Consider the following 12,919-nt stretch of genomic DNA (forward strand, 5'->3'; position numbering starts at 1 on the left):
TTCCCTCTCAGAACTGCTTTTGCTGCATCCCATAGGTTTTGCGTTGTCATGTTTTCATTGTCATTTGTTTCTAGGTATTTTTTGATTTCCTCTGGTTTCTTCAGTGATCCTTGGTTATTTAGTAGTGTATTGTTTAGCCTCCATGTGTTTGTATTTTTTACAGATTTTTTCCTGTAATTGATATCTAGTCTCATAGCGTTGTGGTCAGAAAAGATACTTGATAAGATTTCAATTTTCTGAAATTTACCAAGGCTTCATTTGTGACCCAAGATATGATCTATCCTGGAGAATGTTCCATGAGCACTTGAGAAGAAAGTGTATTCTGTTGTTTTTGGATGGAATGTCCTATAAATATCAATTAAGTCCATCTTTTTAATGTATCATTTAAAGCTTCTGTTTCCTTATTTATTGTCATTTTGGATGATCTGTCCATTGGTGAAAGTGGGGTGTTAAAGTCCCCTACTATGATTGTGTTACTGTCGATTTCCCCTTTTATGGCTGTTAGGATTTGCCTTTTGTATTGAGGTGCTCCTAGGATGGGTGCATAAATATTTACAATTGTTATATCTTCTTCTTGGATTGATCCCTTGATCATTATGCAGTGTTCTTCTTTGTCTCTTGTAATAGTCTTTATTTTAAAGTCTATTTTGTCTGATATGAGAATTGCTACCCCAGCTTTCTTTTGATTTCCATTTGCATGGAATATCTTTTTCCATCTCCTCACTTTCAGTCTGTACGTGTCCCTAGGTCTGAAGTGGGTCTCTTGTAGACAGCACATATACGGATCTTGTTTTTGTATCCATTCAGCCAGGCTATGTCTTTTGGTTGCAGCATTTAATCCATTTGCATTTAAGGTAGTTATCGATATGTATGTTCCTATTACCATTTTGTTAATTGTTTTAGGTTTGTAATTTTAAGTTATTTCCTTCTCTTGTGTTTCCTGACTCGAGAACTTCTTTTAGCATTTGTTGTAAAGCTGGTTTGGTGGTGCTGAATTCTCTTAGCTTTTGCTTATCTCTAAAGCTCTTAATTTCTCCGTCAAATCTGAATGAGATCCTTGCTGGGTAGAGTAATCTTGGTTGTAGGTTTTTCCCTTTCATCACTTTAAATATGTCCTGCCACTCCCTTCTGGCTTGTAGACTTTCTGCTGAAAGATCAGCTGTTAACCTTATGCAGATTCCCTTGTATGTTATTTGTTGCTTTTCCCTTGATGCTTTTAATATTTTTTCTTTGTATTTAACTTTTGATAGTTTGATTAATACGTGTCTTGGCATGTTTCTCCTTGGATTTATCCTGTATGGGACTCTCTGCACCTCCTGGACTTGATGACTATTTCCTTTCCCATATTAGGGAAGTTTTCAGCTATAATCTCTTCAAATATTTTCTCAGTCCCTTTTTCTCTTCTTCTGGGACCCCTATAGTTCGAATGTTGGTGCATTTAATGTTGTCCCAGAGGTCTCAGAGACTGTCCTCAATTCTTTTCGTTCTGTTTTCTTTATTCTGCTCTGCGGTAGTTATTTCCACTATTTTATCTTCCAGGTCACTTATCCCTTGTTCTGCCTCAGTTATTCTGCTATTCATTCCTTCTAGAGAATTTTTAACTTCACTTATTGTGTTGTTCATCATTGTTTGTTTGCTCTTTACTTCTTCTAGGTCCTTGTGAAACGTTTCTTGTGTTTTCTCCATTCTATTTCCACGATTTTGGATCACCTTTACTATCATTACTCTGAAATCTTTTTCAGGTAGACTGCCTATTTCTCTTCATTTGTTTGGTCTGGTGGGTATTTACCTTGCTCCTTCATCTGCTGTGTATTTCTGTGTCTTCTCATTTGGCTTAACTTACTGTGTTTGGGGTCTCCTTTTCGCAGGCTGCAGGTTCGTAGTTCCCGTTGTTTTTGGTGTCTGCCCCCATTGGATAAGGTTGGTTCAGTAGGTTGTGTAGGCTTCCTGGTGGAGGGGACTGGTGCCTGTGTTCTGGGGGATGAGGCTGGATCTTGTCTTTCTGGTGTGCAGGACCGCGTCCAGTGGTGTGTTCTGGGGTGTCTGTGACCTTATTATGATTTTAGGCAGCCTCTCTGCTAATGGGTGGGGTTGTGTTCCTGTCTTGCTAGTTGCTTGGCACAGGGTGTCCAGCACTGTAGCTTGCTGGTCGTTGAGTGGAGCTGGGTCTTAGTGTTGAGATGGAGATCTCTGGGAGAGCTTTCACCATTTGGTATTACGTGGAGCTGGGAGGTCTTGGTGGACCAATGTCCTGAACCTCAGAGGCTCAGGCCTGACACCTGGCCTGATCACCAAGACCCTGTCAGCCACATAGCTCAGAAGAAAAGGGAGAAGAAAAAGACAGAAAAAAATAAAATTAAATAAAATCAAGTTATTAAAATACAAAATAAAAAAAATTATTAAAAATAACCAAAATTGGGCTTCCCTGGTGGCGCAGTGGTTGATAATCCACGTGCCAATGCAGGGGACACAGGTTCGAGCCCTGGTCCAGGAAGACCCCACATGCCGTGGAGCACCTAAGCCCGTGCGCCACAACTTCTGAACCTGCACTCCAGAGCCTGAGAGCCACAGTTACTGAAGCCTGTGTGCCTAGAGCCCATGCTCCGCAAGAAGAGAAGCCACTGCAATGAGAAGCCTGCGCACAGCAACAAAGAGTAGCCCCTGCTCGCCACAACTAGGGATAAGCCCACGCACAGAAAGAAAGACCCAATGCAGCCAAAAATAAATAAATAAATGTATAAATAAATAAATTAATCAAATAATTAAAAGTAATAAAGAAAAGAAAGGAAGGAAGAAGGGAGCAACCAAAAACAAATCCACCAATGATAATAAGTGCTAGAAACTATACAAAAACAAAGGACACAAAAAAAACCGGACAGACACACCCCTAGGACAAATGGTAAAAGCAAAGCTATACAGACAAATTCACACAAAGAAGCATACACATACACACTCACAAAAAGAGAAAAAGGAAAAAAATATGTATCTATATTTAAAAAAAAGGAAGAGAGCAACCAAATCAATAAACAAATCTACCAATGATAATAAACTCTAAATACTAAACTAAGATAAACATAAAACCAGAAACAAATTAGATGCAGAAAGCAAACCCCAAGTCTACAATTGTTCCCGAAGTCCACCGCCTCAACTTCACGATGATTCGTTGACTACTCAGGTATTCCACAGACGCAGGGTACATCAAGTTGATTGTGGAGATTTAATCCGCTGCTCCTGAGACTACTGGGAGAGATTTCCCTTCGTCTTCTTTTTTCACACAGCTCCTGGGGTTCAGCTTTAGACTTGGCCCCGCCTCTGCGTGTAGGTCGCCTGAGAGCATCTGTTCTTAGCTCAGACAGGTCGAGGTTAAAGTAGCAGCTGATTAGGGGGCTCTGGCTCACTCAGGCTTGGGAGAGGGAGGGGCACGGAATGCGGGGTGAGCCTGCAGCGGCAGAGGCCTTCCTGATGTTGCACCAGCCTGAGGCGCACTGTGTATTCTCCCGGGGAAGTTGTCCCTGGATCACGGGACCCTGGCAGTGGCGGGCTGCACAGGCTCCCCAGAAGGGAGGTGTGGAGAGTGACCTGTGCTCGCCACTCACATGCTTCTTGGTGGCTGCAGCAGCAGCCTTAGTGTCTCATGCCTGTCTCTGTTGTCCACGCTGATAGCCGTGGCTCATGCCCGTCTCTGGAGCTTGTTTAGGCGGTGCTCTGAATCCCCTCTTCTTGTCCACCCCAAAACAATGGTCTCTTGTCTCTTAGGCATTTCCAGACTTTATCCCATACTTCCTCCTGGCTAGCTGTGGTGTACTAGCCCCCTTCAGGCTGTGTTCACGCAGCCAACCCCAGTCCTATCCCTGGGGTCTGACCTCCGAAGCCTGAGCTTCAGCTCCCAGCCCCGCCCACCCCGGCGGGTGAGCAGACAAGCCTCTCAGGCTGTTCAGCACCGATCCTCGGTGTGGGAATCTCACCTCTTTGTCCTCTGCACCCCCATTGCTGCACTCTCCTCTGTGGCTCCGAAGCTTCCCCCCCACCACCCCCTGTCTCCGCCACTGAAGGGGCTTCCTAGTGTGTGGAAACTTTCCCTCCTTCACAGCTCCCTCCTAGAGGTGCAGGTCCCGTCCCTATTCTTTTGTCTCTGTTTTTTCTTTTTTTCTTTTGCCCTTCCCAGGTATGTGGGGAGTTTCTTGCCTTTTGGGAGGTCTGAGGTCTTCTGCCAGCGTTCAGTAGGTGTTCTGTAGGAGTTGTTCCACGTGTAGATGTATTTCTGATGTATTTGTGGGAAGGAAGGTGATCTCCACATCTTACCTCCGCCATCTTGAAGGTCTCCCTCACATTCAAACTTCTTTATTTATATAGCTAAACTGCTTTTTAAAATAATTGCTCCAATTCATATAACAGTGCATGGGACCCTCTGATTCAGACTGACACTGACATTAATACTCTGCTGAAGACACTGCTCCAACAGAGTTCCCCGATGGCTCTCCAATGGCCTGGTAAAGTGGACATGTTACCATCCTAAGACTTGTGGGTTTCATTTGATACTATTCATTCCTTCACACATCCCCCTCCCCTGGTTTCTGCAAAAGCTATTTTCTTCTGGTCTTCCTGCCTCTCTGGCCTTCCCAATCTCCCTTGCTGGATCCTCCTCCTTTGCTGGTCCTTTATATCCTGCCATCACCTACAGTTCCACTCTTGGCCTCTTTCTACCCTGCATGCTCTCCCTGAGTGATCCCAGTTATCTGCTTACTCACAGCTATGTCTTTAGCTCAGACCTCTCCCGAGCTCCAGAGCCTTACATCAAACCACCTTCTACTGAACTGTACTCAGATATCCTTGTGGCACATGTTTAAAAAACTCAACATGTCCAAAACAACTTAATTTTCCAACCAAATATGGCAGAACCATCAACTAGTCACTGAAGTTAGAATCCAAATTGCTTCAGTATTTTTAATCCTTGGTTAAACATTTATCTCGTTTGAACAATATTCTAAACTTTCTCACATTGAAGTAATTTATATAATTGTTACCATATTATTGTGAAATCTGACAGACAACTGAGAGTAGCCAGGGGATTTGCTAATCAAGAGTAAGAGGGGATGCACAGTCATATACAGACAACCTCGAAGCAATGGAATTTGTACACAACTTGCTCACAGACTTCAAAGATTTACTTTACTTAAAGCTGTAAAGATGTCAAATTTTTATAAAAATAGTAGTTTAAATTTAAATAACAAAATTCACTGTTTTAAAAGAATCTGGTTATAACTGTTCCTATGAAATCTGGTGTAGAAGACAATTGTTCATGGTTTTGATGTTCATAAATCAGATAAAAAAATATAGCAACAAAAACATCTGCTCTGGTAAGGAAAAGCTAGTAAAATATAATGCAATTCATATTTTATCTAGAATTTTAGAAAACTATGTAAAACTTTATAATTGTCATATGATAATGCAATTTACTTAGGGGACAACAAATTACACATGATATATATATAAAGTTGGTTTCCTAGTCATTGAATTGAAAATGCAACATAAACACTTGAGATCCTAACTTGCGGTTTCTGGCTGCATTTCTGACTAAAGTGAGAGAGATGGAATTCATGAAATCTTTACAGGCCTCATAAAATCAAACTAAAGAATGCTCAGCTCTTGACACAGACATCCTCACTACAGTGACTGTGGTGCATCTGCAGTGATGTGGAATCTGGGGCTTTTAGAAGCCAGGTTACATTCTCAGCAACACTGTACGCTAAGCCAGTCTGGGAAATCCTGGCTGCCTGATAACCCAGGTACCATATGTAAGTTAAGTAGTTCAGCATAATAAAGTTATTTAAATATTCAAGGAAGAATTAGATATTTACCTTCCAATATATTATTAAATTTTTTCCGTCAGAACTCCACTCTCTCCAAGTATCTGGTCCCTTTGAAGGAACTAGAAAAGAGATTTAAAAGTTGGTATTTGAAGATGCATACTATGTAAGTTGATAAGATCAATAAGTGGGATGGTGGTATTTGAAATTTTTGTCTAGGTTTTTGAAATTCTCAATAAAAATGTGAAGAAGTCAGTGGCTTCCACTTAGAAAATGGAGCAATGGAAAAGCTGAGCTCCAAATGTCTACAAAACACAAGGCCCCTTACAATGGGTTAAAATCACCCTCAAGTCCCTCAGAAATGGGTCCAAGGCTGCCTCTCCATCTCACATCCGTCTCTCCCCCCTTACTCAAGCTGGCTCTGGCTACACACTGGTTTCCTGGTTGCTCCTCAAACATGCCAAGGACACCTGCCCCAGGCTTTCTGCACTTCCTATGCCCTCTCTTCCTCTGCCTAGAACTTTTCTTCTCTGAATTAACCACGTAGCTTCCTTCACCACCTCCTTTATATCTCAGATCAAGTGTTACCTATTAGTGAAGTCTCTTCCAGCTACTCTATTTAAAATTGCAACCTCCCTCCTCAACCGCCTGGCCTTCATTCCCTAGCCCTCTCTCTAGGTTTTATTTTTTTCTGTGGCACTCACTGCCACCCAATATGCTATTGTATACATATTTTTAAAACTCATTTCTAATCCTTTATCCTATAAACTCCATGGACAGAGATTGCTGTTTTATTCCCTGCTATATTCCTAGTAACTAGAACAATTCCTGACACATGGTGGATACTCAACAAGTATTTGTTAAATGAATTAATGCCTTCATCTTAATGAGGCATAAATAAAATGTTTCCTCTTGGCAACAACAGCTCATCAACTGAAAGCAAAAGCAGCCAGTCTCCAAAATGACCAATGATATTGGTCTCGCTTCCTGACATTCATGCCCTCGTGTGGTCCCTCCCACACTGTATCAGCGTTGGCCTGTGTGACAAGTAGGGTACGGCAGATGTGATGTATGTCCCTTCTGAGGCTAGGACAGAAAAGACATTGTGGAGGCTGCCTTGTTCTCTCTTTGATCAATAAGTCTGGGACTTGCTGGCTGCCATGTTGAGGACACTCCAGCAGCCCTACGGAGAGGCCCACGTGGTGAGGAACCGAGGCCTCCTGCCAACAGGCATGTGACTGAACCATCCTGAAAGGCAATCCTCTAGCCCCAATCAAGCCTGCAGCCCCTACCCACATCCTGACTGTAGCCTCAGCTAAGCTGTCTAAATTTCTGATCCACAGACACTGTGAGATAACAAACGTTTGCTGTTCTAAGCCACTGAGTTCTGAGGTAATGTGTCATAGCAATAGATAACTAATACACTCTCTCCCTGGACTCAAGCATGATCCAAACAATTCTTACATGTACTGTAAGGATCCTCTCTCATCTTTCTAGTCTTCATGTAGAGAGACAAAATCTGGGTTAATACCTGTCCTTTTTTGTCTTACTGTTTGTTAAATTTTTTGGAAGAAGTTTATATTCCCTATATTATATAGTTCAAATAAAGCTTTTGCTATCTTTTGTTTAATGATTTCTGAAAATTACACCTATTTCTAAATTTTTTGCTTTGTTTTAAAGCTGACATCTGCTTAATCAAGAATAGTATCTCATTCTGTCTTTAGAAATTATCATACTTAGATAACCAGTTACCTGATTTTATAGATATATTGACCTGGGCGTACCACAGAAACTAAAGTTCAAGAACCTGTAGTCCCATCCATTTCTCAGGCCTAGGTCACAAATACAAATTCCACCAAATTAGCTTTATTAAAACTTGTTTTCAATAAAGAGATACTCTAAATAGGTTATGAAAACTCCAGGAATAGGAGGAAAGAGTGTGAGAAAAATCACTCCATAATCTTACTATGGTTTCAAGTTTGGTTTCCTATGTATCATTTTAATACAGTTGCAATCATATTGTGGATAGGGTAGCCTAGTCCTTTCACATAACACATGCCAAGCATTTTTCCATATTATCACAAAACTCGAAAAACCATCATTTAAAATGTCTGTATGGTATTTTACTAGCAGGCATTATATAGTTACACAATTTATCTAAACATTCTCCTGCTTTTAGTCACTTTGGTGACATTTTCTTTTAAAAACAAAATTTCACCATCCATAGTAATAATTAGCCGTATGTCATTCAGTTAACTTACTGGCTTCTGTGGTTAAATATTGTTTTTCATTGCTCCACTTGCTCCATTTCCAGAAGGGGTCAGTACAACAACGAATCCGAAAAGTATATATAGTATATGGATTTAACTTATCCACAGCAGCAAGATAACTTGAATTTTCTATTCCTTTCATTGTGACATTCCGCTATTAGAAACAAATATATATATTATATATATAATATCACATGTATATGAATACATACATACACTCATATACTTTTTTTAGAAGAAAGCCTCCCAAATTTGTAACATAAATTGACTGAATGTCGTAAGAGTTTACCTCTATAAAACCAAAGACAGTTCATCCACTATATTTTAATTCTTATGTAAATGCCAAATCAGTGAAATTATGTTCTGCAACAGCAAAAAATAAAATTGAGGTATCTTTTTAGTCCAAATGTTGGATCTAAGTAATAATGGTCAATTAATTATGCAGAGAAGATGCTATTCAGTCAATGGTTAATGGTAATGCAATATACCTTAATATAACTTAGTAGTCTAAGATGACCTTGAGGATTAAATACATTATTCAGATGATATTTGGAAACTGACTGGAGGCAGGCATCATCTTATGCATCTTTTTTTATATGGCACTTAGAACCTCTAGTGTGGTGCTAAACATGTAGACTATTCAATATTTAAACTAAATAAATTAAGATGAAGCAATTCTAAACAAATTTGAGGATTTGCATGTCTCAGGAAAGTCTCTGAGTTCCCAATTACTTATTGCAAAGACGCTTTCTGGGTTACGTTTTGCAGTTTGACTGATTTTCTAGAAATTATCATTAAGTTTCCAAGTGACTATTTAAGTACATAATTTATTTTGGACCTACCCCAAATTACAAGATGGTGCGGCATAAAAGTCAACCTAAGTATGTAAAATGTACTAAAAAGCCGTGTTTTGACTTGTAACGCCCAATTATAACTTGTTCCTATTGCTGCACTTAGCAATTTTAAAAATCACACCTTCTCTTTGGTGCCGATTAGTCCATTAACTAACACCAATGGTTACAGCAAAAACTACTAATTCATTCACAAATTTATTGAGCACCAGTTACATGCCAGGTACTATACTAGACCTGGAAATATTCTGAGTAGTAAAAGTCAAACTTACGTTCTATAATATCCAGTATTATAACTGTTTTTAAGTGCTAAATATAATGCTGTTGTGATATTGATATATAATGTCTTCACACTTGGTAAATCTCTATAATAAGTAATCTGAGCGCTTGTGCATACCAATTTACTTAATTCTTTTTGAAAACTAAGCATTTTATCCAAAATAATCTCAAAGGAAGTTTATAGAAGACTCTTACTCACCATTTCATGTACTGAGTTAGTTTTATTAATTTCAATTTGACATAACAGTTTAATCTTTGCAAAGCTGCCCGGTAAATGCCAGGAAAGTGTAACAGCTGTTGAACTGATATCCTTCACTTTGATTGAAGTAGGAATATGGGGATGAACTGTAAATACAATTTTCAAAGATTACTTTGAAAGCTCTTTTCTAATATGACAAGTGAGAGTCAAAGAAAACAAAAAACAGAAGAGATGTCATCAGTGCTGACCAACAATGTTCCACCCATTGTTGTGTGGAATACAAATCTCACCTTTACTGCTGACACCAGGCCAGCATTGTTTAAGAACCATTCACACTCAAGGTTTCTCAGTTGGCATCAGAAATACTAAAAGGTAGTAAGTCAGTCTCTACCTTTAAGGAACCCCTCATTTACTTGGGGACGGACAAACAGAAAGAAGGAAAATCAACAAGAGTATATACATTAAGTCCTAAATGCATGGTACAGATATTCACTGCTACAGGAATTTAGATGTAAGTGCACATGTACAGTGAAGATAGGACTTAAGATGAGCTTTGAAGGACGAATCAGAATGAAACTGGCAAAACAGTTGCAGAAAATCATTTCAGGCTGGGGTCTTGGCAAGAACAAAGGTACAGTGAAGCAAACTGCACATTACACTGGTGATAGTGCATATACCAAATTGAGTGATGGGAAAGAATCACGTGGAAGATATGGCTGAAATGGCAGAGGGCAGAAAAAAAAATATAAAACTGCCATGCAAGTATAAGATGTAGCTTTTGTGACCTTATGGAAAAAATCAAGACATAACAAAAAAAGATGAGAAGGAATAATCGATAAAAGTGACATATTCACAAGTAAGGCAACCTTATGCCCCTGACTGTCTCTAAGAGAAGGCCTCTACGCCACTGCTCTGTGTGTTGCAGAGCCTGGCACAGAGTTGATACACATGGAATGACCACAGGAATGAGTGCCAAAAAGACAGGCCTCTTTTATTTCTATTTTGAGCTGTACATTAATAGGGTTGGTAAAAATCCAGAAATCATCGGCAGTAAAAAGGAACAAACTATTTACTGATACATACTTGGATGGATCTCAAGGACATCATCCTTAGTAAAAAATGCCAACCTCTAAAGGTTAAATAGTGTACAACTCCATTTACACACCATTCCCAAAATAACAAAACAATAGCGATGAGGAAGAGACTAGCTGTTTTCCAGGAACAGAGATTCTAGCACGCGCCCGTGTGTGTTGATGGGGGTGTGGTTGGTATTGCTATAGTGACAGTGGGAGGCGGTTCCTGTGGGTGACAGAAGAATTCTGTATCTGAACTGTATTGGTGGGTTGCATGAATCTGTACGTGGATCCGACTGCACAGAACTACACACACACACACACACACACACACACACACACACACACACAATTAAATGCATATAAAAACTGGTGAAAACTGAGCAAGGTCAGTAGTCTGGTTCAGTGTTGAACAAGGGTCAACTGCCTAATTTGGACATGGTACTACAGTTACATAACATGCTACCACTGAGTAAGTCAGATGAAGGACTGTAATTATTTTTACAACCACCTGTCAGTCTACAACTATCTCAAAATAAAAAGGTTTTAAAAATTGGGCAGGGCTTCCCTGGTGGTGTAGTGGTTTAGAGTCCACCTGCCAATGCAAGGGACACAGGTTCGTGCCCCGGTCCGGGAAGATCCCACATGGCGCCGTGCAGCTAGGCCCGTGAGCCATGGCCGCTGAGCCTGCGCTCCGCCGCGGGAGAGGCCACAACAGTGAGAGGCCCGCGTACCACCAAAAAAAAAAAAAAGAAAAAAAAATTGGGCAAAAAACTATTTTCAGAAATCAAAAACTATCAGATAAAGCCACTTACAATTTCTATGAAACAATTAATTCAAATTTTTATTTGAATTTAATAAAACAGTGAAACTTGAAATTATAACGATTTTTAAATGAAATTTACAAAATTAGTATTAAGTAAATATAAAGGAAATAATCAGTAAAAAGAAATCCCTAGAAGCACTTTTCATTAATCGCAAGACATTTTACCACTTCTAAAGTTATTTTTAAGACACTGGTTTATGCAGCAGCTTACCTTTTTCAGTTATGTTAACTAAAAGTGTTGATTCTGATTGACCCAGAGGATTTCGAGCATTCAACGTAAAATTGTATATTTCTTGATTTGGAAGCATTTGAAAGAATAACTGATAGCTTTCATTTGTGGGCAACTCAACTCTTTTAAATCTAACATATTTTCCTGAAAAACTGAATTAAGAGAACATTAAAGAATATTAAAATAATTTCAAAATGGCAAGAGATTTATTGCAGGAAAAGATGAACGGGTAAATTTCTAATAAATGTTTTTTTTAAAAAGTCTGTATTTCTAATTATAGATATACTACAAACTCAGGGAAGAAAATATATACAAGGCAGAAAACAGAAGAAAAAAATCAGCCATTAAGCCCACTACCCAGAGACAGTCTCTGTTCATATTTGAGGATTCTTCCTTCTAGAGACTTTTTTAAAAAGACAAGATATCGAGTCTGCATGTGTTTAAAATGCAGTATTTATAGTATACCCAACTTTCTACAGCATATTTTGTTTTATATTTGTTCCCATAAATGAAACAGAGCATCTTCTTATGTCATTTAATATCCTTCCAAGGTACTCCTCACTGTTCTGACAACCTTTCCCAGAGACCTTTACCTTTCAAATAAAGTGTAACTTGTATTGCGTGGGCCCACCAAGAACGTCGGTCTTCCTGGATTCCAAGTGCATATAATCTCTTTTAAGTCATATGTCTCACAGTTCAGTTTTTGAGGAATATCAGGTGGATCTAATTAAAAAAAAAAGTAGTTACTTTGATTATGTATATTTTCTCTGAAAACGTTATGTTTCATAAATGTTAATTACATTTTGGACAATTTCCTTAAAAAATCATTTGCTTACATTTTGAATGGTGCAGGAATTACCATTCTTTGTACAGCATGTTGTTTCAGAGTTCATATTACATTAGGAGTGAGGGATTAACATATACTTAAGAGTGACCATTAGCTCATTTGGAAACTCCCCAATAGCAACCTGAAGAGATCAACTATCATGTTTTCCCCTTAAATCCCATTTCAGAGTCCATCAAATCTCTCAAAGGAACCTTTGTCCAACTAGTTAAATCAGAAAAATCTAGAGGTTAATAGTATTATTACCTATCCTCTTTATACTGTGATTTGAAAAGAAGTACCAAATCATAAGTCAGTATAAGCCATGGTACAAGTTTCAGAGTTCTTAAATAAGTTATAAGGACTATTATTTACAAAGTCACTCTTGGTAAAATTCTACATATCCCTATATTCCAAGTGACTACTGATCTTTTGTTGTTTTTCTTCTTTAATGAGACTGTTCTGTTTTTGTAGGGGCAAGACTAGAATAAGAAAAAAAGTTGTTTTGTTTTTGTTTTGTGAGACAGTGATAAATAAAAATTCTACAGTCTGACACTGATTA

At 38.9% G+C, this 12,919-nt stretch overlaps 1 protein-coding gene across 2 annotated transcripts in view; it reads right to left on the minus strand.

The window, feature by feature from the left end:
* LIFR (LIF receptor subunit alpha) overlaps positions 1 to 12,919 on the minus strand; it is a 58,218-nt gene that overhangs the window by 24,436 nt on the left and 20,863 nt on the right. For both annotated transcript variants that reach the window (XM_060295723.1, XM_060295724.1), the window contains exons 7-11: positions 12,128 to 12,257; positions 11,517 to 11,686; positions 9,407 to 9,552; positions 8,069 to 8,231; positions 5,859 to 5,929 (exon numbers count right to left, since the gene is read on the minus strand). In XM_060295723.1, coding sequence (XP_060151706.1) covers positions 5,859 to 5,929; positions 8,069 to 8,231; positions 9,407 to 9,552; positions 11,517 to 11,686; positions 12,128 to 12,257 — 680 coding nt within the window. The remainder of the gene's footprint in view (positions 1 to 5,858; positions 5,930 to 8,068; positions 8,232 to 9,406; positions 9,553 to 11,516; positions 11,687 to 12,127; positions 12,258 to 12,919) is intronic.

Source organism: Globicephala melas, chromosome 3 (genome assembly GCF_963455315.2).
Source record: "Globicephala melas chromosome 3, mGloMel1.2, whole genome shotgun sequence".
Lineage (NCBI taxonomy): Eukaryota > Metazoa > Chordata > Mammalia > Artiodactyla > Delphinidae > Globicephala > Globicephala melas.